Source organism: Diceros bicornis, chromosome 27, assembly GCF_020826845.1.
Source record: "Diceros bicornis minor isolate mBicDic1 chromosome 27, mDicBic1.mat.cur, whole genome shotgun sequence".
Taxonomy (NCBI): domain Eukaryota; kingdom Metazoa; phylum Chordata; class Mammalia; order Perissodactyla; family Rhinocerotidae; genus Diceros; species Diceros bicornis.
The window spans coordinates 36,471,401-36,496,999 of record NC_080766.1 but is presented as its reverse complement, the minus strand read 5'-3'; the positions used below and the strand labels follow the sequence as shown (position 1 = coordinate 36,496,999).

The window sequence follows — 25,599 nt, the reverse complement described above, 5'->3', positions numbered from 1 at the left end:
TGAGGGAGAATCTGCTCCGGGCTGCCTGTCTTGCTCCTGGCTGTTTGCTGGCAATCGTGGGCATTCCTTGGCTTATAACTGCATCACTCCGATCTCTGCCTTCATCTTCACGTGGTTCTTCCCTCTATGCATGTCTGTCTCTGCGTCCCAATTTCCCTTTCTTATAAGGACACCAGACACAGTGGATCAGGGCTCACGCTAATAACATTTTAACCTGATTAGCTCTGTAAAGAACCAATCTCCAAATAAGACCCAATCTCCCACATTCTGAGGTGCTTGGGGTTAGGACACCCACATATCTTTTTCAGAGGACAAAATTCAACCTGTAACAACCACTTAGCAGCCATACAACATCAGGCAAGTCAGTGGACCTTCATCAGCCAAAGGGGGCTAATAATTGCAATGCACCTACCTCACCTGGATAATGAAGACAGTGATCCTGATGGCAAACAGGTATATCCCTGTCCCCTTGTGTGAGCCAGACAGGCACTGACGTGAGAAAAGCTCAAGAGCAGGGGCTCTGGAGCCACGCAGCTGGGGTCTGAGCCTTCCCTTTGCTACCTGCTGGCTCTGACCTTGCACAAGTTGTTTAGTCTGAGACCAATCTCAAGATATGCTGTACATGTTACACAAGAAAGCACGTCAAGTCCTTAGCACACAGTACGCTCTCTATGAACGTCAGCTGTCACTGGCAGGGCTGAGGTAGGGATGGACGATGTCGCCCTCATCCCACCCATATCTCACAAATTTTTCAAGAGGGCTGCTCTCACTCATTGCCTAATCATAGCAGCAGAGTATAGAAAACTCGAGCAAAGAGGACACAGTGGGATTATGTGGTTTTGGGTACCAACTGTAACGAAAAATTGTCTTTTTAAACTTTTATCCAATATAACTCATATCTGACTGCCTACAGACATCACACTGGGACACCTACCAGACACCATCCTAAAGTGAACCCCTGGTCTCCCTGCCCACCCACGGAGTTGGCTCCCCTACCCCCCTCAGTCTCCCCATCGCATCCTTGAGGCTTCTCAAGCCGAAAACGTTGGAGAAAACCTGCGAGTCGTACTTGATTCCTCTTTTTCTCTTATATCCCACCTCCAATCCACGAGCAAATCCGGTCAGCTATACCTTCGAAGTATATTCAGAATCCAAACCCTTCCCCACTGTCCCACCTATGTTACAGCAACAGCTCCTAAATGGTCTCCCTGTTTCTGCCTTGCCTGACCCCCACCTCTGTTTCCTACCCCCAGTAGAGCAGCTGGAAATAGTTCTAGCATGTTAAAAGGGAAGCCAGGTCATGCCCCTCTGCTCAGCTCCCTCTGCTCACTCCCAACTGAGTGGTCACTGTCAGACTCCAGTTTTAAAGGACCTACAAGATCGGATGCCCTCCCCATCCCTTGCCTCTGTGGCCTCGTCTCCTACACTCTCTCCCTCTCTCACTTGCGTCGTGACAACCTCACTGGCCTCAGACACACCAGAACCTCTGCAATTGGTCAAAGGCACCTTCTCAGAGAGGCCTTCCTTGACAATCCCATTTAATTTGCAATGTCCTTCCCCCAGCATTCACTGTCCCCTCCCATTTTTTTTTTTTTGCTGAGGAAGATTCGCCCTGAGCTAATATCCGTTGCCAATCTTCCTCTATTTTGTATGTGGGTCGCTGCCTCAGCATGGCCACGAGTGATGTAGGTCCACACCTGGGAACCGAACCCAGGCCACCAAAATGGAGTGCGCTGAACTTAACCACTATGTCACCAGGGCTGGCCCTCCCCTCCCTTCTTTACTGTTCCCACAACACTCATCACTATCTAACATCCCGTGTATTTTGTTTATCCTCGGGTTCCCCCGATCCCCACCAGAATGTGGGCAGCACCTTGTTGGTTTTGTTCTCTGCTGTACCCTGATACCTAGAAAACTACTGGCATGTTGCAGATGCTCAAATCGCTACAGAATGAATAATGGCCAGTGCTTCAAAAACTTCTTAAAGAAGGGTTCAACTGTACTTGATAATCTGCCTTTCAAAGGGTGGGTTAAAATGATTAAATGTTTTAGGAAGTTTTTCAGATATAATAAAACAAAGCCTGTTTAATAAATATCTTGTTGCTTGAGAATTGCAGTTACCAAGTTTATTATTTTACCTAGCTCAAAATGTATGTGTTCCTAAATAAATGAAAAGATATCTTGTGTTCATGGATTGTAAGACTTAATATTGTTAACATGGCAATACTCCCCTACAGATTCAAAGCAATCCCTATCAAAGTCCCACTTGGTTTTTTTGCAGAAATTGACCAGTTGATCCTAAAATTCATAGGAAATTTCAAGGGATCCAGAACAGCCAGAACAATTCTGAAAACAACAACAAAGTTGGAAGACTCTCACTTACTTAAGTACAAAGCTACAATAATCAAAACATATATCATATTGACATAAGGATACACATATAGATCAACGGAAAAGAAATGAAAGTTCAGAAATAAACCCATCTATCTCCGGTCAATTGATTTTCAACAGGGTTCCAAAACCTTTGACAAGAACAGGCTCTTCAACAGATGGTGCTGAGACAAGTGGATTTCCACATGCAAAAGAATGAAGTTGGAGCCCTACTTCACACCATATACAAAAATTAACTCAAAATGGATCAAAGACCTAAAACTAAAAGCTAAATCTATTAAACTCTTGGGGGAAAAACACAGGGGCAAATCTTCATGATCTTGGATTTGGCAATGGTTTCTTAGATATGACATTAAAAACACAAGCAACGGGAGGAGGATTGGCAATAGATGTTAGCTCAGAGCCGGTCGTCCTCAGCAAAAAGAGGAGGATTAGCATGGATGTTAGCTCAGGGCTGATCTTCCTCACAGAAAAAAAACCAAAAACAAAACAAAAGCACAAGCAACAAAAGAAAAAACAGGTGAATTAGACTTTATCAAAATTAAAAACTCTTCCACATCAAAGGGCATTATCAAACAAGTGAGAAGACAACCCAAAGAATGGGAAAAAAAATTTGTAAATCATATATTGAATAAAGGCCTTCGTATCCAGAATATATAAAGAATGTTTACAAATCAACAATAAAAAGACAAACAACTCAGTTAAAAAATAGGCAAAGCATCTGAATAGAAATTTTCTGCAAAGAAGACATCCAAATGGCCAATAAGCATATAAAAAGATACTCAAAATTATTAGTCATTTGGGAAATGCAAATCAGAACCACAATGAGGTAACACTTCACACCCAGTAGGATGGTTATTATCAAAAAAGACTAAAATTAAGCTACAAGGATGTGAAAAAATTGGAACCTTCATACGTTGCTGGTGGGCACGTACAATGAAAACGGTGTAGCCGCTGAGAAAACAGTTTGGTGGTTCCTCAATAAGTTAAACATACAATTACCACGATTCAGTAATTCCACTCCTAGGTATATACCCAAAAGAAGTGAAGATAGATGTTCAAACAAAAACTTGCACAGAAATGTTCATAGCAGTACCATTCACAATAGCCAAAAGGGAGAAACTCAAATACCGATCAACTGATGAATGGATAAACAAAATGTGGTGTATCCATACAATGGGATATTATTCAGCCATAAAAAGCAATGAAGTACTGATCCATGCTACAACAGGGATGAACCTTGAAAACATGCTAAGTGAAAGACGCCACACACAACAGGCCATAGATTGCATGATTCCATTTACATGAAATGAGCATAGACAGAGAAAGTAGATTAGCGCTTGCCAGAGGCTGGGGAGGGGGAGGGACGAGGAGGGTTTCCTTTTGGGGTGGTGACAATGTTCTGGAATTAGATAGTGGTGATGGTTGCACAACACTGTGAATGTACTAAAAGCCACTTAACTGCACACACTAAAATGGTTAAATGGTAAATTTTACGTTACGTGAATTTTACCTCAACAAAAAAATAACAAACACACCCCCTCCCAAAATAAGTATGCTATTTTTAGATTCCAGGAGAGTCAAGTACTAAAACAGTGAAACATTTAGAAGAACATGAATCTGCCTAAATCCCATTTCAGTGCTTCTCCTTTCCCCCTAATCTTCAGCTTGAGAATTTCTGAGTTAGGGCTCTACAACCAAAGAATTCTCAAGCTCTTACTTGCTGCTTTAGTACGTTGGTCCATCCCAGCCAGCACGCAGCCACGACGTTCCCATGTTGTAAATATACCTTGCAAGAGACCACGCAGTTTCCTGGCCACTACCTGTAATAACGGCCTCCCTCCACTGCCTGACAGCCATCTGTGAGTGCTGATGGCTGCTTTCTGGCGGTTGGTGCTGGACTGCTGCCCAGGCATTGCACCCGAGGTCAGGCGGCTATCACTCTTCACCCTCCCCCGTCCCTTGAAGAGCTAAATGGAGAAATTCTTTCTCTTTAGTGAGGTCTGTCAGAGTCCCCCAGTGTGCGTGACCTGGGGAATGGAGATCTGCAGAGTAGGGCTGGGCATCTCCCAACTCCCAGATGGCACTCGGGCTCCAGGGTCAGGTATCACAGGCAGGAGCTCTGGGCGCAGAGCTGGGCACAGCCTCTTTGAGCCCAGATATCTTCTACCTACGGGTCATAGTGGTCATCTGAGTACGTGGCCATTACCGTGTCATCCTCCTTCTGGGCAGGATGAGAAAATACAAGGTCAAGCCTGCATGTGACCAGTCTCGGTCTTCCTAGACCTGACCCCTTCCTCCTCGTTCAAACATACACACAATTTCTGGGCAGATTTCAATACTTATTTCATCCTTTATTCTTCCAGGAGTTACCCATCAGCAGTAAAATGGTAAAAAAAAAAAAAAGTAGACCAAAAAAAAAGCCATAAAAATCCTAAACAGTACATGAAGAAAAATTCATCTTTGAATAACTGATTGGACAATTTTAAAGTTTATCTTGTTTATTTATTTATTTTTTTTGAGGAAGATTGGCTCTGAGCTAACATCTGTCGCCAGTCTTCCTCCTTTTTTCCTTTTTTCTCCCCAAAGCCCCAGTAGAAAGTTGTATGTCTGGGGGCTGGCCCCGTGGCTTGGGCGGTTAAATGCTCTCGCTCTGCTACTGGTGGCCCAGGTTTGGATCCCGGGTGCACACCGACGCACTGCTTGTCCGGCAATGCTGAGGTGGCGTCCCACATACAGCAACTAGAAGGATGTGCAACTATGACATACAGCTATCTACTGGGGCTTTGTGGAGAAAAAGGGGAAAAAAAAAAAAAAAAGGAGGAGGATTGGCAATAGATGTTAGCTCATGGCCGGTCTTCCTCAGCAAAAAGAGGAGGATTGGCATGGATGTTAGCTCAGGGCTGATCTTCCTCACAAAACAACAAAAAAAAGAAAGTTGTATGTCATAGTGGTACATTCTTCTAGTTGCTCTATGTGGGACGCGGCCTCAGCAGCATGGCTTGATGAGCAGCGCACAGCTCCACACGCAGGATCCGAACCGGCGAACCCTGGACCGCCGACGCAGAGCGCGTGAACTTAACTGCTACGCCACCGGGCCGGCCCTAAAGTTTATCTTGTTTAGACCTAAATATTGTTGAGAAAAAGACTGTTCAGTTATTCCATCAACTATATCCACACTATAATTCTATGGTCAGGAAAAAAAAGCTGGAAGGACGTATGGACAGTGAGAGGTTAACAATGGGTAACTCTGGGTGACACAATTACGGGCGGTTTTTCTTATCTGCATTTTCTAATTGTTATAATCAGCATGTAGTGTAATAATAAAAAGAAAATTCCTTGAAATAATAAAAAGACACCTGCAGCCCCGCCTCCGAGCAATCCAAATACTCTATGCCCCACATACCTTGTTGAGCTTGCCCAGTGAAGATATGAGATCCGCCCATTCACTCGAGGACTCAAAATTTCTTAAAGCCTTTTCAATCACTGAAGAGTAACTTCTGTATCGGTAATCATTTAATAGTTTCTGCTCTTCTGGATCCATCTTACATTCTTGCAGCAGAGAAAGTATCTAAAAATGAATCAAAAAATAAACAAATGAGGCAGCTATTCAAGGACACAAATTGTCCCCAGCCCAGAGATATGGAGGAAACGTGTCCACAAACACTACTGTGCACAAACGCACTTGGCAATCCAGTTCAAATATTTGGCAAAGCTTCTGGGCCAGGCACTACGGTAGATCAAAGATAAACAGTTCCGGCCCTCCTGGATTCTAAGAGGGACAAGTGGACAGAGAAGAAAGAAAGAAGCAAAAAGGCTAGGGTTCCACTTAATTGACAAAATTAATTCTAGGAGAGAAACTCGCAAAGCAGCTAACTATATATTGTTGTCAATTGGTCACTCTGAATGCAGATGGCCCCTCCCACTGTAGGACATTCATAAAATCTAAGGAAAAGCAGGTCAATGCTCTTAACCAGAACAACCTGTTATTTAGCAATCCAATCCATTACAACTAGACTAGGATAGAGGATTGGAAATATTCTACAAGAAAATCTGGTGGGGGAAAAAAGGTAAAAAACATAAGGATGTAAGAGTGCAGTATCTGACAGCAGCGTTGTCAGGAACCCACCATGTGCCTGTTCAGTTACTAAGCTCCAATTATCCACCAGGCCCCCCGACCACGTGCTGCCCTGACGGCTTTGTGCCCCAGATTGTAGAGTCTGCACGTAAGCTGGTTACACCGGGGCCCAAGCAATCACCACTTTATTCTTCTTGCCCTTGTATATTCTCTGCCGGATTCTTTTATTTTTCCTGTGGCTAGATGCATTCATTATATATGAACTACCGCAGCTGTTGCAAAAAAGCCTGAGACGTAGACAGTCTAATGCCAACTCCAACAGCAACCATCTCCTTTTATTTTTATCCGCAATGTGACAAAAGGAAACAAAGAACGACATGGAATACTGCACTGATTTGACCTTGTGAAAACATCCATCATTTATACATTACCACGTATACAATACAAATGCATGCTTATGTCAAATTTTGTTTTTATTCCTTCATTAGAAAAAAAATCTGAAGGTCAACTCATCAGTCTATTCAAACAAATTAGAACTCTGAAAAATACTCTGCAAGATAAGGAAATGTTGAATCGTTCCCTTATCTGTCACCTAGTTCCATGCTTTGGCACTTTCTCAGAAGTAATGCCAAAGGGTTCTCATTTGCTTTCCTTCTTTAGTCTTTATCTAATTAAGATATATTTAGAGTGTGGCAGGCACCTACCCCAAAATCCCTTGTACCCCTTTATCCATACTAAGAGGACCCTAATTTTGCTCAGGGCAGTGCTACAGTTCCCAGCCTCCCTTGCAGCTAGGTAGTCATGTGACAGCTCTGCACAGTGAGACTTCAGTAGAGGCGGGTGGTGGGGACTCCAGGAAAGCTGTCTGAAAGGAGGCAGACTCCTCTGGCATGGGCCTTTTGTCCTTCACTCCTCCCCTTCTTTCTGCCTGGAACAAAGGTTTGATGCCAGAAGTGAAGCCACATCTTGCAACCAAGAGGATGCCACTGTCCTTAGTGTGTGACTTTTGTGCATAAGTGGAAAGACAGAGAAGTTGAGGCCCTGGATGGCTTTCAGAAGGCACCATACCAACCCTGCACACACTGCCTCTGCACTTAATGCGTTCTGCACATAACAGCTCAATTGTTTACGCCATCATTCAATCAAGTTTTCTGTTACAGCCAAACACAAGCCAGACTGATATATAAGGCTAAGTAAAATTTCACTAGTGCACAGTCTGAAAGGAGAAATATGAAGAAAAGTGATATGATTAAATACATTGAGCAGGCTGTGGTTTGCTAACCAAGTTGCATGTAGTCAATCACATAAAAAGGCAAATATGGTAGATGAAAGAAACTGAACTACAGGTACAACGATATGTTCTTTAAGGTTGAATCTCTCATTCATCAGCCATGTGAAGTTGTAAGAATCCCGTGATACCTTCTACTTCACTTTCTGATCACTCTGGGTCCGCTCCAGTCTCCTCAAGGCCACAACTGTCACATTGCCAATCAGTGGACTCTTGTTTCCTCACATCACCTCTCAGCAGGCCTGTGCAGCAGACCCCTCCCCTCTTCTCACAACAGCCTTCTCCCAGCCCACACACTCCTCTGGCCCACCGGCCCTGTGCTGGTTTCCACCTACCTCTCTGCTGTTCCTTCTCCTTTGCAGGCTCATCCTCCTCTACCCGACTGCCAGATGTTGGCATTCCCTGGCACCAAGCTCGGGCCCTCTTTCTCTTTATCCTCGGTGATCTCCCCATTCCTCTAACTTACAAATACCATCTTCATGCTAAGGACCCATGGATTTATAACGCCCACCCAAACCTCCCCCTCTGAGGCCCAGATTCATGCAAATGTCTACTCGACTCCTCCACGTGGATGTGGCACAAATGTCTCAAACTTAGTGCATCCCACACTAGACCCCCGAGTGTCCATCAACAAAATGTGGTCTAGCCATACAACGGAACACTATTCAGCAACATGAAGGAACATAGTACAGATACGTGCTACAGCACAGATGAACCAGGAAAATATACGCTTGGTAGAAGCCAGTCACAAACGGCCACATATTGTATGACTCCATTTATATTAAATGCCCAGAAGAGGCGAACCCTTAGAGATGGCAAGTAGACTAGTGGTTGCCTAGGGTGGGGAGTAGGAATAGGGAGTAACTGAAAATGGGCACAAGGGATCTTTTTAGGGTAATGGAAATGTGTTAAAATTGGATTGTGACAATGGTTGCACAACTCTGTAAATTTACTAAAAATCAATGAATCAGACACTTAAGTGAATGAATGTTATGGTCTGTAAACTATACCTCGATACAGCTGTTTGAAAAAAACCTAGGGCCAGCCCCAGTGGCCCTGTGGTTAAGTTCGCTGTGCTCCACTTTGGCAGGCCAGGTTCGGTTCCTGGGTGCAGACCTACACCACTTGTCTGTCAGTGGTTATGCTGTGGCAGCGGCTCACATACAAAAAGAGGACACTGGTGGGCCGGCCCGGTGGCGCAAGCGGTTAAGTGCGCGCGCTCCGCTGCGGCGGCCCGGGGTTCGCTGGTTCGGATCCCGGGCGCGCACAGACGCACTGCTTGGTAAGCCATGCTGTGGCGGCGTCCCATGTAAAGTGGAGGAAGATAGGCACAGATGTTAGCCCAGGGCCGTCTTCCTCAGCAAAAAAAGAGGAGGATTGGCGGATGTTAGCTCAGGGCTGATCTCCTCACAAAAAAAAAAAAAAAAAAAAAAAAAAAGAGGACACTGGCAATAAATGTTAGCTCAGGGCAAATCTTCCTCAGCAAAAAAATAAATAAATAAATAATAAAGGGGGCTGGCCCCGTGGCTTAGCGGTTAAGTGCGCGCGCTCTGCTACCCGCGGCCCGGGTTCGGATCCCGGGCGTGCACCGATGCACCGCTTCTCCAGCCACGCTGAGGCCGCGTCCCACATACAGCAACTAGAAGGATGTGCAACTATGACATGCAGTTATCTACTGGGGCTTTGGGGGGAAAAAAAAAGGAGGAGGATTGGCAATAGATGTTAGCTCAGGGCCGGTCTTCCTCAGCAAAAAGAGGAGGACTGGCATGGATGTTAGCTCAGGGCTGATCTCCCTCACACACACAAAAAATAAATAAATAAAAATAGAAAAACTCCTAATCTCTCAATTCCATCTGCTCAGCATGCTCCTCATCCTGTCTTCTTTTCTTCAGAAAGTGGCCCCACCATCCACAGGATCTCTGACATCCTCCTGGACTCTTCCTTCTCTTCACCTGCCACACTCAACCCAAGCCCTGCTGGCTCTTCTTCCGAAACACCTGCGTACTCAACTGCTCTCCATCTCCACTGCAGCACTGTGCAAGCTGCCTTTCCTGAAAGCTTGCAGAGGCTTCCAAACAGTCCTCCTTCACTCCTGCCCCTCTCCAACGTGTTTTTCACACAGTGCTCCAAGAATCCTCTTACAACATGAATTAAAGCACACCCACCATGTTTAAACTCTTCCCATTAAGCTTACAATAAATCCAAACTTCCCCCCTCACCCCGTGGCCTACAAGGCTCCACCTACCTTTCTCTTCAAGGCACTCTCCTTGTCCTAAGACTGACTCATCTTACCACAGAGCCTTTGCACATGCTGGATCTCTCTTCAAAATTATACTGTACTATGCATACACACCCACCCAATGAGAGTTCCTATTCATGTTCTGGAAGGCCTGTCCTTTTTTTCTGAAATAATAGCATTCACATTTTTTGAAAATATTAAGGATGGTAATGAGAGGTGATAGTTTATTTTGCCAAGAAGTTAGTACATCCAAATCATCTGTAATTTTTTTTTTCCAGGAAATTTGCAGGTCTGAAATCAGGCATCTCTGAACCATTGCAATACTCCATGCACTGTCTGTTCACTATATTAAGCGTCTAAGCACTGGGGAAGAAACATGAAAAAGACAGGGTTCCACTCTCATAGTTCATTGCCTAATGAAAGAGGAAATACCTAAGTACATAATTTCAATTTATGGTGGCATACACAGTGACAGAAGGTGGGCTGAAGTAACAGAGCGACACCGGCAAGAGCAAAGGGCAGAGGAAGCCCACCCATCAGCAGTGGAGTCCTTGAAGTCCACAGGTGTGGGTGGCTAGATAGCAGGAAGAGAGCTTTGTCAGCAATAACATGTGTGTTTAGGAGGTGGGGTGGCAAAGAGGCACCACTGCTCATGGCAAGAGGGTGTTGGCCAGGTCAGGGCAGGTAACTAAAGGAGTTCAATGTTATGGTTGGCTTCATGAAGAAAGTACTCTTCGGGTAAGTTTTTAGCACAGGTGAGGAGTTTGGAAATAGTCATCCAAGCAAAGTCCTTTATTTCAAAAAATGGGGCATTCGATACTATGTCACTTAAGCAAGTCTTCTGGATGGGCTTGGTCAACCCATCATTTATGCATGCATTTATCTCATGCAACACACAAAGGTCTCATGGTAAGGGTATTAGCCTCAAGATGAGGATATTGGAATCAGACCCTGCAGAAAACTGCCCGGGTCACACAGCAAGCAAATGGCAGAATTAGGATTCCAGCTCAGGTCAGTGCACTGCCACGAAGCCTTTGCTACATTATGCTACAGGTAAAATGAATAGTTCAGCCCTTAAAGATCTTTTCTGATAATGATCTTGCAATCTATCCGGAATACCTTTTCTGTGACACTCAATAGCTCGGTAAAACTCACAGAGTTCTACCACCTACTAACAATTAGCTACACAAAGGAGTAGCTTTATAAACAAGTCTTATAAACAAGTGTATCCCACCAGATGTATCCGCCTTAAAATCGAAAATGTCAGCAGGAAATCTCTCACCTTTTCCATTCTCATTTTCTTAGAAAACAAGTTTAAGCGAAAAATCAACTGCCAGATCCAAAAGAAATTAATTGTAAAGATGTTCACATGAAGGAACATTTTTGGGTTAGATGAAAACGGAGACGGAGTGAAAAATGACAAACAGCCACCCTTCCATGAACAAGAACACTTATCAATAGATGATGACCCTTGGTCTACAGCACAGAGACACTCTTCTGCACTAGGTTTAATCAACTCTAGGGCACACTGTTTTAAATTTGGTCTTTCAGCGTGATAATGAAATCGTAGTGGAAAAAATTTAAGTCACTAATGGGAGCAGGCTTTGGGGGGGACGGGGGGGAGGGGGGGGAGGGTCTCCATCGCCTTACCAAAAAAATCCTACAAAGGTTTTCCCAAGCGTAGGGCAGCTGTCTTCAGGCTAGGGAAACCCCTGCAGGTGACAGTCTCTGTAATCAGCCGCACTATGAGTTGCTAAAGGGCCATCCACGCCGGCAGCAGCCGGCAATCCTGCAGGACGCAGGGGCCCGGCGGGCAGAGCGCGCACACTGCGGCTCGGATCCCTTCTCCCGGGGACAGCCTGGGACCTGGGATCTTCCCTTAACAGGAAAGCCCTCATTTTATAAAGGTCTCGGCCCCCAGCCCTCCCGCCCGACCAGGACCGCAGAAGCGAACAAAGGCGCAGCTTGTCCGCCGTCTGCCGGCCGACGTGAGCGGCGGGCGGGCCGTGACCCACCTGACCTCCACCTGCCGGCAAGAGGCCCCGCCGGACCGGCGAGGGCGTGGCCGCACTTCCTCCCGCGCCGGCGGAGCTGGGGGGGGGGGGTGCCCCGCCAGCCCCGCGGGCTGCCCCTCGGGGGTCCCTGGCCGGAGCCCACGCCCACGCGCGGCCTCGCTGGGGCCGCCCTCGCACTGCAGCAGCGCGCGCCGCGGGCCCGGCTGCCTCCCGGGGGGCCACCTGCACCCCGGCCCCCCACGGCGCCGCCCGAGCCCTGGCACCCGCGGGAGAACGCCCGCGCCGCCTCGCCGCTCGCGGGCCCGCGGGAGGAGACGCCCCGGCTTCGCCTGGCGGCCGAGGGTGCGGCCCGACTTACCGGCGGCGGCGGCCCTTCTCGCGGGCGCGCCCACGTGCGGCGCGGAGAAGCCGGCCAGGCTGCACGTAGAGCGGGCGGCTGCCGCGGCGCGGCCGGGAGGGGACCGCGGAGGAAGCGCCGCGCCCGAGCCGGAGCGGCCGCGGCTCCAGGGGGCAGGGCGGGGCCGCGAGACGGGCCCTCGGCGCGCGGGGGCGGGGCCCATGGAGGGCCCTGGTGTGGGGCGGGGCGAGAGAGGGTCCTCGGCGGGGGCGGGGCTGGAGGCGGGCCCTCGACACGAGGGGCGGGGCCGAAGAGCGGCCTCGGTGCGTGGGGCGGAGCCGAGGAAGTCCTCGGGGGCGGGGCGGGCTGGGAGGGCGGGCCCTCGGAGCGAGGGGCGGGGACAAGGGCGGGCCCTCGGCGCGTGGGGAGGTGCCGAGGGCGAGACCCAGGCGGGAGGGGCCGGCAAGAGGGCCCTGAGCGCGTAGGGCAGGGGCAAAGGTAGCGGTCCTGGGCGGGCAGAGTGGGGCTGGGAGGCGGGCCCTCAGCGCGAGGGGCGGGGCCAAGGGCGAGCCCCTGGAGCGTGGGGCGGGGCCCCGGGGTAGTCCTCGGCGGGCGGGGCGGGGCTGGGAGGCGGGCCCTCGGCGCGAGGGGCGGAGACAAGGGCGGGCCCTCGGCGGGTGGGGAGAGGCCGAGGGAGGGTCCCTGGTGGGCGGGGCGGGGCCGGGAGGCGGGCCCAAGGGAGAGCCCTCGGTGCGTGGGGCAGGGCCGAGGGCGTATCCTCGACGCGAGGGGCGGGCTGGGAGGCGGGCCCTTGACCCGGGCAGGGCCAGGAGGCGGTACCTCGGCGGGCGGCGGCGGGAGGCGGGTCCCGGGCTCCGACTCCACAGCACGGGGCTCGCACCCCAAGTCTTCCACAGCTTCCCCGCCGTGGGCGTCGCTCTCAGCAGCGACAACGAGCTCCTGCCCTCGCCGCGGGGCTGCTCCCGGGAAGGCCTCGCACAGGTGGGCGGGGTGGCTCCGCCCGTCACCTGGGGCTCGCTCGACTCACCCAAACGGAAGGGGGCATCAATCCGTGAATCAGCCCAAGGAAGGGCCTTGGAGTTACGGACATGGAGAACCATGGGACCCATGGCACCTGGCTCACCCCATCCTTTCCATCGGGGCCACATCCAGACCCTCGGGGAGGAGGAGGAATGAACCCTTCCGTACACGCTCGGGCCGCAGGAGGCTCGGGGACCCTCGTTAAGGTGCCCTCGCCACAGGCCGCACCTTTCTGACGGTCGCTTGGCATCAGACGAGGTGAGGGAGTTAATTCCTGCAATGAGCTTCGTTATGTGGGCCTTGGCTCAGAAAGGAGACCTCACGTCAACTCTAAAGAGCATTAATATTTCCAGATAAACTAACCATTGCGTGTTATCCTTACGAGTCTTCACCTGGACAGCTCAGACCCACTCACCCTGGCCTGACAGCTGCAGAGCGAGACGCACCTTGAAGGATGGGAGTCGGGCGAAGTTCACCTGAACATCCTGATTGCACCTCCAGCTGGGGCTCCTAGCCAACCAAAGCAGTGCCACCTGTTGACTGAGGTGGTGATTTCTGTCGAGGCTTCTACCCATTTAACCCCTGACGGTCCCTTAGGAATTTTTAGATCTAGTCTGGAGCTCCTGAAGGCTAGGCAGTCATGAAAGAGTTTGGGGGGTGGGGGTAGAAGGTCCATGAACACTTTGAAATTGTACAGAACATTTTGTGTATATGTATGTTTGTGGAGAAAGGATATATCGTTTGTATCAGATTCCCAAGGGGATCTATCACCTCCCCCAAGTCACCAAGAGTATTTTAATAGTTTGGGATGCTGGACCTCTGGCCTAGCCAGGCTTCTGATTCTGATTCCATCTTCCTTTGGCATATACCAAATGCCCCAGATGTAAGTCCTCTAATGGTCAATATTAGGAATGGTCTTAAAGTAGAAGCAGAGGAAAACTAAAGGATTGAGCATTTAGCAAGAAAAAAATTAATTTCATGACAATTGATTTCCTAATGAAGATTGGTACTCTGTTTTTACAAAAACAGAGTTGACAAAGAGGTGAGTTTTTTTTTGTAGTTTCCTCAAATCCTAGCCACACTCCACACTACATAGAACTGAGATGAAAGAACTGCTCATCATCGAAAAAGAGTGAGAACCAGTCTATTTGTATCAAAACCACCACGTACAACTTTGTCCTAATACATTTATATAAAATATGTGCCTTATATTTATGTCATCTATCTCTAAAGAACTCCAGGTGTGTGGGAGGTTAATTTAAATTAATTTTGAGAAATTCGAATATTGTAAACCCTTAAAAGAACAACTCCATTTATCATCAGACTTGACAGTAAATGTACAGCATTAAGACTTGAAAGTTTATTCCTACAAGACATCTGTTTTCTTGGGTCAAGTTGTCACATTTAAAAGTCTACTTCACTATATTCATCTGTTTAAGACATGTAGATAGAACAGATTCCTTGCACAATAATACTCTAAGGGCATTTCAGATTTAATTTAAGTGAGAATATTCTTACCCCTTCTGATAATAAAGAAGGCATTATAAATCAGAGGTGCCTACATTCTCTGGCTCAGGCTGGCCCACCTATTAGAGAGATCAGCCAGGTAAATGCATTCTGAGTTTCTGTATGCAGATATTGGTAACTCTCGGAGCCTGTCTCTTCTATAAGCTAGATTCTGCTCCACCCATGTAGACAGAAGTCCTGTGTAGTTCTGTATTTGATGCTCTGCCCACTTTGTGGTTGACTTGCAGTAACAAGTAAACCTTTGTCAGGATCGTTATCATCACCTGTTTCATCTCCACACCCACGTCACTATTCAGATTCTTGGTCTGTAACAATCCTTGTTGCAGTTTAGTAGGTGAGAGTGGAGTCCAAGGGCCAGGTCTAAAGCTGATACTGTATGCAGGTTTACCACTCACGCCTCAACAGAGAATTTATATCACAGAGAAGCTGATGTGGATGGGGTCACTGGATCCATCTGGTGCCTAAAAAACACATCATCTGGGATAATCCATTTAAAATATGCTGCGTTTAAGCCATATTTCATTTATCTACCTTATGGAAAAGTTCACACGGAGGCTAATTTGGGAATCTAATAACTACATGGCTTACATGTCATGTAGATTCAATGTATCGGCCCCCTTAATTTTTACGTCAGGGGAGTTGCCCGTGAGCTCTAGACTCATATAGTGAAGCTGGACGTGCTAAGAACTAGGTGCCAAGAAAAGCCAAGGAACTTTGTGGTTGGACAGTCCTGGATGTGATCCCAGCTCTTGGCTCGTAGCTGTGTGATCTTGGGCAAGTTAACCTCTCCAAGCCTTTATTTCCTTATTTGAAAAGGACATGAACGGCTACCTCAAAGGACTATTGTGGGAGTTATGCAAAACAATGTTGGGAAAGTATTAAGCATGACATATGGCCCAGTATGCCATGGGTTCTCAATTCATGATTTTTTCTTTCTGATTCCAAGCCTAATTATTTTTTTTTCACTACAGCATACCTTGAAACATTTTCATGCACTTCTATTAGTTAGGCTCCTTTTGGTTGCAAGCAACAACAACCCAATTCAAGCTAGCTTAAGGAAAAGGGAAATTTATTTTATTTTAAGGATATAAGGGTATCTTGGAGCATCTCTCAGAACCCAGGATCTCAGGAATGGTCTGAGACCAGGGAAGGGATGCCACCGTGGGGAGGGGGGCTGTCTCTCTTTGGTCCACTTTGTAACTGCTTCTCTTCCTCCTCTGGCTGTACCTGGCTCCCTCTGTTCCTTGGACCACATGAGATGGGTGGAGCCCCTCAGAGTAAAGACTGAGCTTTCTCTGATCCAGTCCAGCTGGTCCTGCCCTTTAGAGGAAAGGCCTACGGCTGGAGAAGTCAGCAGAGGCTAGCAGGGCAAAGTCACCTCGTGGCTGCTGCAGCTGCAAACACAAGGAAGAAGCAGGGGAGAGGGGGCCAGGAGATAATTCTTGGGAAGAGGGTGCTGGGCAGAACGTCCTGTAAGGGCCCCCATGACCTTTCCCTAAAAATGAGAAATGCTGTTATGATCAGCAGTTCACAATTAAGGGTCTTCTAAGGGCTACAGCCTGATTCAAAAATGTCAAGGTGGGATTTCCTAGAGATAAAAAAGGAAGAAGAGGGGCCGGCCCGGTGGCGCAAGCGGTTAAGTGCGCGCGCTCCGCTGCGGCGGCCCGGGGTTCGCTGGTTCGGATCACGGGCGCGCACCGACGCACTGCTTGGTAAGCCATGCTGTGGCGGCGTCCCATATAAAGTGGAGGAAGATAGGCACCGATGTTAGCCCAGGGCCGTCTTCCTCAGCAAAAAAAAGGAGGAGGATTGGCAGATGTTAGCTCAGGGCTGATCTCCTCACAAAAAAAAAAAAAAAAAAAAGGAAGAAGAAATAAAAGGGATTGGCCTGTTTACTCATGCATTTCCTGTCTGTGACTCCATCACGCACAGCCTGAAAGTTCTCCATGGTCCCTATGCTATTGCCCCTCACTGGCAGGACTCTGGAGGCTGGCTGCAAAGGGAGCCAGAGTATGAAAGGTATTCAGGAAACTTATCAAAAGCCATTCAAATGTGTTTGGAGCCAGACAAGAAGTCATTAAAATGTTTTAAGAGCTTTGGTCTGAGATGAATATAAGAGCATGCTGGATTTAATCAGGCAATATAGAGATGGCCAAAGGAAGTGAAATGCAATCTGGGTAGATTTCAGACTTCCCTCTCCCCAAAGTGGATGAAAAAGTGAGGGGAGGGTTGAGAGAGCTACGCTGACATGCTGCCATTGCAAGTTGTAGAGTCAAGAAAAATAACCTTGCACCCTGTGATAGACTAGAAATAACAGGGTCACCTATGTAGTCCTGGTCTCCCAAATAAATGAAACCTTGAGCATTTTCATGCTATCCTGATTCCCACATGGAAAACAGCCTTATCCCTTATTTCCCCAATGCTGTTGTCAGGAGATAAGATGGGACCTTCATGGTCATGATCAAGTGACAACATTGCTGTTTTCTTCTGTGCAGAGCCCATCATAAACTTGGTAAGTTTGTGCTTTCTTTTCTTTGTATTTTGTCTGTTGTGTGCCTGTTATATTTTTGTTGTCTGGCTAGCCATTCCTTCCTAAGTCTTGACTCCCTTGAGAACTTTCTTTGCAAGTATATTTCTCCTCTTTCATAAGATCCTTTGGTCTTCAAGTCAGCCTTCTACAGGGTATACCGGGAACCCAGGAGGCTGGTTGCAAAACCAATCCCATTTGAAAGCAGTGAAGGTGGTTGCCTGTTGTCAGAGAGACTATATACAAAAGAGACTCAGGGAGACATCTGAAGAATCACCCTGGGCTGTTGCTGAGAGGGAAGCCAGAACAGGTTAAGGAGCAGACATCTGCATATGTCCGAGCAAAGAGATGGTCTGGACAAAGTTGCCCATGGTGGAAATTAAAGAAACCTTAACTAAATTGGAGTCGGGAAGGCCTGTAAGGGGAGCTGTCATGCCCAATCATCCATCCTCAATTACACCAAACAGGAAGAGAGGAGGCTTGCATCTTGGACAGGAAGTAAAACTACTTTACTACTGAAGGAAGATTTCTCTCCCCACCGGGCAACAGCTCAGCCAATGAGAAACACTACAGCCCAGCCAATGAGAAGCCACTGCCGCCCTGAACTGTTACTTTCTCCCAATGGATTTTTGTTTAGAACAGCCCCTCCCTACTCGTCCTTTTTCTTTATAAAAGCTGCAGCCCTCCTTTTTTTTTTCCAGATTTGCCTATGGTTTGTCATACCATACATATCCCAAATTGCAATTCTTTTGGCTATTCCCGAATAAACTCATTTTGAGATAAAATAACAGGCAAATTTGCTTTGTAAGTTGACACCGTGCATGAACAAGATGAAAGAAGTGGCAGGGAAACCTTGCAAACATTCTTGGAAGAACACAGATGTAAAACCCAGATGAAAACCCCATTATGGAAGAAGTCATATCCCAACGAAGAAAGGACAGTCCTCCCGAGTCCTTCAAGCTATACTGCTTCAAAAATATAAGAACCAATTAAAATGTACTCAAATATAATAAAACAGAAGGAGATACAAAGCAGGATTGCAGCGCTAAGGAAACAGAGGATAAATCATCATCCTTACAGAGTCAACAACCTAGAAATAGCAAGGGACAGCTGGAAAATGGCTGAGTCCCGCTCCGTAGCCCTGAGATCTCTTGCTAGACCAGCGGTTCTCAAAGTGCCTTCCCAGCACCAGCAGCCCCTGGGAACTTGTAAGAAATGCACATTCTTGAGCCTCAACTCTGGGCAATGTTTTAACACGCCCTCCAGGTGATTCTGATGCCTTCTAACTCTTGAGAACCAGTGGACTATGTTCTTCTTCCTCTCAGGCTAAAGAGCTGGGGCATAGCAAAATCGCTCAGCTAGATTCCAGAACCAGACACCTTCTCACAGGGAGATTATAATTCCTCAAGGACAGAAACAGAATCAGACTACAACATCAAAGTCCATTCATTCATTCCACAAACGTTTATTAAGCCTTAAGCTCCAAAGCAGACATTCACCAGTTTTGGACGACTTTGTCACGGACTAGCTGGCCATGAGGCTCGGTGGCATCTGGAGGCAGCAGGGCCAGGTAGACAGGGGTCTCGGCCCCCTCTTCCACAGTCCTGGAGCCATGAGCCCCACCTATGTCCGTCTTCACCCACCCGGGGCAGCATGCGTTCAGCAGAATCATGTCGGCCTTTCTCTTCTCATCCAGACGCCGGGCCAGGATTCTTGATAAGACTGTGACCCCCAACTTGGACACCCCGTAAGCGGAGTTGGGCCAGCCTTCCCTCTCATGCACTTCATTTTTTGTATCTTCCACAAACTTTTTCATGAGGTCCACCAGGTCCTCCTCTGTGAGAGTCTCACATCGGAACTTCTCCTGCAGATCTTCGCTGCAGTTTTCAAGAGCTTTTGAACCCTGTAAACTACTGATATTCACCACTCTGCCTGAAACGGAATAATAAAAAATACAGAAGCATGTCACAAATAAACAATCACTGGTTGACTGTATACCTAATATATGATTGAGTCATGGTGCAGGTTGAATTGGTGATAAGAAAAAAAAAAAAAACCAACTCCAGAAGGCATAAAAAATTACTCTAGAGGGGCTGGCCCAGTGGCGTAGTGGTTGGGTTTGCACACTCTGCTTCGGCAGCCTGGGGTTTGTGGGTTTGGATCCAGGGTGTGGACCTGCACACTGATCATCAAGTCATGCTGTGGCAGTATCCCACATACAAAGTAGAGGAAGATTGGCATAGATGTCAGCTCAGGGCCGGTCTTCCTTGCCAAAAAAAAAAAAAAGGTGATGCTAGAAGGCACCACCAGGTTTTCACATTTTTTTGTCTTCTGTTCTCTTAAAGGGAAGAACACACTTCTATCAGTAACAGGGGTTAAAGGGCAGTGATTCTCCATTAGGTGAGCAGGAGGTAGGTCTGTAGTAGAATCCCAGGTAGTTTCATAAAACACTCTCCCCACACATACTCCAAGTGCCTATGTACCTGCTTTTCTAGGGACAGCTCCCTCATTCTGAGATTAAAGCTCTCTATCGGTTTGTACACTTTCCTAGGGCCATGGTCAGCCACCTCTTTATTCCTGAGTGCCAAAATCGGGGTCAAGCAATGCCTTGGGGATGATTCTTGTCTATCCTTAATGATGGATACTTTCACACATGGAGTGGGTTGATTCTCCATACCAGTTTTGATTTTCATTATTTTTTTAATAGTTAATAACGATATATTAAAATTCATTAAATATAATTCATATGAGTTAATATTCACATTAACAATAACTCACGGCTACTAAAGAGACAGTTCTGTCCATAAAAATAAATATGCAGGGGCCGGCCCAGTGGCGTAGTGGTTAAGTTTGTGCACTCTACTTTGGCGGCCCGGGGTTCATGGGTTCAGATCCCAGGTGCGGACCTACACACCACTCATCAGGCCTTGCTGTGGCGGTGTCCCACATACAAAATAGAGGAAGACTGGCACAGATGTTAGCTCAAGGCCAATCTTCCTCACACAGAAAAAACAAAAAAACCCCCCATATACGCAGGCCAAAAACTAGAAAACAATTTGAAGCATTGGAAATATCGTGGCAATCCAAAAGCCAGTAAACTTGTGGATTTCATCCAACATCAAAAAAAAAAAAAAACAATTTTGGGGGACACTTCTTGCATATTATTCTGAATTCACATCCTCTGCATCCAATAGGATAACTGGATTTTATTTATTTTCTAAGCAGTATTCACCACAGGTACACATTTGGGGTGGGGGTGGGGTTGCACATTCTACTGAATATCCTTGTGGGCCCAACCCCATATGGAGATATCCTCTCTCCTTGAACACGAGCCCCTCACTTATCCCCCAAGTACCTAAGACTCTTCTTTTCTTTCCTTCCTTCTCTGTCTCCCTGGTAATACTATTTCTTTCTCAACTTTTAACTTTGAAAAATTTGAAACCTACAAAGAAGTTGCAAGAATAGTTCAATCAATACCCACACACCCCTTACCTAAGTTCACCAATTGTTAACATTTTGCCACATTTGCTTTCTCTCTCTCTAAGATGCAGACAAACATCATAAACCTTCCCTCTCAACACTTTAGTTGATGATGACATTTTGAAGACTCTACGCCATTATTTTGTAGCATTTCCCCCAATTTGGATTGGCCTGATTTTCTCATGAGTAGAGTCACTTCAATATTTTGGCAAGGAACAGAGATACCCTCACTCTGGCCTAGAAAGTGAGCACTGGGATATTGTGTTCTTCATTACTTTCTAAACAGCTTTGTTCTCAATGACTCAGCTGCTACCAGGAATTAAATTTAAGATGGAGAGGAAGAACGAAGAGAAAAACAAATGACAGGGGCTACTTGATGACTTCGATAGAAATAAAAAACCTCCTAAAAGAAATAGGCATTCTTTTTGGTCTGAGGGCACACCTCTGTGAGAGAGGCCAAGTGGTGACAGTCTTAACAGCCAGATGGGTCCAACTAGCCCAGAGAAGGGCAATGCCCACACTCGTCCCCCACCCTCCACTCTGCTGAGGTCCAGGTGGCCTCACCCCTCCAGAAACAGCCACCTCCCAATTCTAGCAAGGCTAGGCAAGTAGCTCCCCCTAGTGGCTTAACAGTTGATTAACCTATTTACTCAGAATCTTGCCGGAAGGAGCAAGCCGGGAAACTTTCTTTCAAGTGATATCATAAAGCTAAATAAAAAGTGGCTTTTCAATCAGTTTTGTATGGGGAGAAAGCAATTCTCTACAAATCAAGAGGCAATGATGCTCAGTGTTTTTCCCTCCAGGTAAACGTGAAGTTTATGGAAAAGTCACAAATATTCTTAATGTGTTGTAAACCAGAGATTCCCACTTTGGGAAATACTGTTAACAGAAAATGGATTAAAGACAGTGATTCACCTGCTCTGGGTTGGTCCCTGAGCCCCACCCTCCCCAAAGCCTTCTTTTATCTCTCAAAATGGCTTGGTTTGCAATCATTTGGCGCTGTAATCCTTACTTCATTAGAATTACGTATCCTAATTTGACTGATGGGTGGAGTCAGGAAAACATGGATACTGTTTCCAGCTGTATTACTACCCGGCTGTGTTCGCTTCTCTGGGCCTCAGTTTCCCTCTCTGTAAACTGAAAGTGTGGGAATGTAAGGTTTCTTCAATACCTTGCAGCTTTCAAATTCTATGATTCTAAAATCCATAGGGAGACTACTTCCTGGTTCTTGGTAAAAGACACCCCTACAATGGAATACTATGTAGCTGTAAAAAAGGATAAGAAATCTTTCTGTCCTGATCCAGAAAGAGTCCCAGACATAGTAAGTGAAGAAAGCAAGGTGGAAAACATTATACTTAATGTGCTGTTTGTGTAAAAAAGGGAGCAAAAAAATATGCATTTAGATTTGCATTTAAAAACTTCATCCCCTTGGCCCTGGGCACTCACCAACTCCATGCACCTAGACCCAAGGCTTCCTTCAACCAGTGCCTGCAACTCTACCTGTGGGCTTTCTATGATGCCATCCCACTAAGAAACTAATAAAGAGAATTACCTGTGGGGCTAGGAATGGGGGTACAGGTGCAACTCTCACAATGCATCGTTTTAGATTAAGATGTTTGAACTAGAGATCATTTTTATTCAAAATGTTAAAATAAGAAAAGCACATTTCTAATAAGAACCACAGAAATCACAGTTGACTTCTTGGGAAAGAAAATCCTCAGGGAAGCAAGCCTTCTTTCCCCACCTCCCAGCACAGTTGTAATTTACACCTAAGATTCTTTGTCAATGACGGTCTCGCCCACTAGACTCTGTGCTCTGTGGGCAGAATTGTCTCTGTCCACAATGCTTACCATTGCATCCCCAGCACCCATCGTAATGACTGGGTTATGGTAAGCATTCAATAAATATTTGTGGAAAAGTAATAAAAGTTATTTATTGAATACTTGGGAGTGTGGCAAGATATTTCCTAATGAAGAAAAGTTTCTTTTGGATTTTCTGAATCAGATTGAGAAAGTTTGGTACAAAAAGGGAACGTCATAAAAATGCTAGAACAGACACTAGCCCCAAGGCCCCCAGATGAGCTGGCGTGGCTCCCTCACCTGGGGGAGCTGGAGAAGGACTCGCTGAGGTTATTCAAAGACAAGAGGCCTTTTGGGACTTGAAACACTCGATTATTCTAGGGTTGAGCTCATGACATGGGACCCAAGAGCATTGCCACATATCATACATATCTTTTAAAGCTAAAGCTAAAATGTTCGAGTGAGGAGACAAATATTATAAGAAAATAATGCAGTTTTCTATTTCTTCCCCCTACAGAGAAATAGCACCCCTAGGTGATTCCCGAGGGACAGCCCCGTGGCTCTCTCCTTGCTGACAACCTGACAATCCACATGGCTGGACTTACCATGAGGTTTTATTATCGGTAGTAATTCAGTGCAGACATTTCTTGTGCCAAAAAAGTTTGTTTTCAGTGTCACCTCAGCTTGAACGTCAAAGGGCGTTAGATCATCAGCTTTCAAAAAGAGAAGGAAACACAAAGTCATACATTTCCCCCTGAAATTCATATGACAGAGTGGATCTTATGTCCCATTAAAGGAAAAACAAGCTAATTTTACAACAATTTTTCAACCACTACGTCGGCGGTTCTCAAACTTCAGGCGTGTATCTGAATCATCTGCAGGGCCTGTTAAAACACAGCTTTCTGGGCCCCACCCCCAGAGTTTGGCACTGAGAAGGTCTGGGATGGGACTCCAGAATTTGCATTTCTAACGAGTTCCCAGGTGACGCCACAGCTTCTGGTCTGTGAGCCACACTGAGAACTGCCTTGGACCGCTGCTACTCAAACTTGAACGGGCATAGGAGGCACCTGCGGATTCTGTTAAAATGCACATTCTGATTCAGCAGGTGTGGGGCCAGGCCTGAGATTCTGCGATTCCAGCAGGCGCCCAGCGGTGCAGGTGCTGCTGGTCCACAGCCCGCACTTTGAGGGGCAAGGGCTCCCAGTGCACGTCAGCGTTCCCCTACTGTCGTCCAGGAAGCGGCGTCTTTATCCACAAACCCCTCTATGGCTTAGGGCCGCTCAGGGGGGTGTCAGCCATCCGCAGGCCGAGCTGCGGGTGCGGGTGCACAGCGATGGTCAGTGCCTAAGGCTAAAGGGATGAAGACTTAACGCTCCACGATAGTTCATGCTACTCCGTTCCGCCTCTTAGGTTTCTCTTTCCCATTAGGTTGTAAGTGGAGCTGGAGTTTCTTTCTATCCGCAGCACATGGCAGCTCAATAATTTTCTCAATCGAGTGATAGAGTAAGCAATCTCCTTGACTTTTTTTCCCCAAAGGAAGACGCTACTTAAAACCACCCTTTTATGTTTGATAACAAATATAAATTCCCTGGGGGAGGGAACCAGCCTCGCTTCCTCTTTGCCAGAGCCTATCAAAGCTCTCCATTAAACAAAGTCTCGAGTCCACTATGTGCAAGTGCGCGCTAATCGTGTCTCGGCGACTCATTTCCTGTCCCGAGCAGATGCCTCCTGGCATCTATGAATGCGCCCTTTCAGGGAAAGAGAAAGCCGAAAGTGAGCTTGGAGACCCTTCGCAGAGAAAATGTTTCTTGCATTAGACAGAAAGCTGATGAGCTTAGCAGGGCGTGGTCCCCTCCCAGGAGGCCGGTTTTCCTGCAAACCACAGCAGCTGACAGTTCCGGGAGGGCCCTGGGCTACGCACAGGCCGGCACAGGCCGGCGGGCGGGGCGCGCTGTGCCCGGCGCCCGGGTCGGTCTTGCGCTAAGAGAACCGCTCGGGCGACTCCGCGGAAAGCGACAACCTGCCGCGGGAGGCGAGAGCTGAGCGCATCCCGAGGGGCAGGCGCTGCCCTCCCCGATCACTCAAGTGGATGGGTGGGGACGCCTGCGGCTCGCTGCCCCGCACCCTCGGAGCACCCCAAGGACCTCCCAGCCCCACACCTACACTTGAAGGCGATGCCCGCGTTGTTGACCAGCACGTTGAGTCCCCCGTACTCCTTGCGCAGGAAGTCGCGCAGAGCGCGGATGCTCTGCAGGTCGTCGATGTCCAGCTGGCGGAAGCGCGGGCTCAGGCCCTCAGCCTGCAGCTGCTGCACGGCCGCCCGGCCCCGCGCCGTGTCCCGCGCTGTGAGCACCACGTCCCCCGAGAACTGCCGGCACAGGTCGCGCGCGATGGCGAAGCCAATGCCCTTGTTGGCCCCGGTCACCAGCGCCACGCGGCTGTAGGACGACATGGCCGGGTCGGGGGCGCGCGGGGCACTTGCGCGGAGAGCGGAGGGGGCTGTGGCCACGGGGGGCGTGCGCTGCGGTGCCCGGGCACAAAGAAGCCACACAGAACTGAGTTCTCGGATCCAGTGCTGCGACTTCTAGAAAACGAGGCCCCGGCCTCCGTCCCACCCTCCGAGGAGGAGCCGTCTGTTCCCAAAGATTTCGTAACGCCCCACTCCCGGGGCCGCCCCCTCCCCGCGCTGCGCCCTCTTTTGATCCCACCTCTGAGCCAAGCGGTAGTCTACAGGTTGGAGATGTTGTGGTTCTCCCAGAGCAAAACCGGACGGTGATGGGTTGATGGGGTCTACAGATTCATAGCAGTTGGATTGAAGAAACTTTTAGGAGAACCCCAAAAGAAGAAAAACAAGTGCTGAGTAATTTTCTTGGGCAT

General features: G+C 47.7%; 2 protein-coding genes across 6 annotated transcripts in view; both read right to left on the bottom strand.

Moving 5' to 3' along the window:
* DOP1B (DOP1 leucine zipper like protein B) overlaps positions 1-6,953 on the bottom strand; it is a 98,973-nt gene extending 92,020 nt beyond the window's left edge. For 2 of the 5 annotated variants that reach the window (XM_058523069.1, XM_058523072.1), the window contains exons 1-2: positions 6,651-6,951; positions 5,798-5,962 (exon numbers count right to left, since the gene is read on the bottom strand). In XM_058523069.1, coding sequence (XP_058379052.1) covers positions 5,798-5,962; positions 6,651-6,848 — 363 coding nt within the window. In that variant the 5' untranslated portion in view covers positions 6,849-6,951. Of the gene's footprint in view, positions 1-5,797; positions 5,963-6,520 lie in introns of all 5 variants that reach the window. The other 3 variants (XR_009215796.1, XM_058523071.1, XM_058523070.1) reach the window with 3 other exon arrangements.
* Positions 6,954-18,807: 11,854 nt separating this feature from the next.
* LOC131392855 (carbonyl reductase [NADPH] 3) lies at positions 18,808-25,307 on the bottom strand. Its single transcript, XM_058523068.1, has 3 exons — positions 24,886-25,307; positions 23,328-23,435; positions 18,808-19,375 (listed from the first exon to the last, which is right to left on the bottom strand). Exons 1-3 carry the CDS (start codon positions 25,172-25,174, stop codon positions 18,939-18,941), a joined length of 834 nt encoding a protein of 277 aa, XP_058379051.1. The 5' UTR covers positions 25,175-25,307; the 3' UTR covers positions 18,808-18,938.
* Between the last annotated feature and the right edge of the window lie 292 nt (positions 25,308-25,599).

What these genes read in the sequence shown, in the direction of transcription:
- LOC131392855 (XM_058523068.1), bottom strand. Translation starts at nt 25,174, where the DNA reads ATGTCGTCCTACAGCCGCGTGGCGCTGGTGACCGGGGCCAACAAGGGC. An exon ending in CGCGGGCATCGCCTTCAAGT is followed by an intron (nt 23,436 to 24,885) that starts GTAGGTGTGGGG and finishes TCTTTTTGAAAG; the next exon opens with CTGATGATCTAACGCCCTTT. An exon ending in ACCGATAATAAAACCTCATG is followed by an intron (nt 19,376 to 23,327) that starts GTAAGTCCAGCC and finishes ATTCCGTTTCAG; the next exon opens with GCAGAGTGGTGAATATCAGT.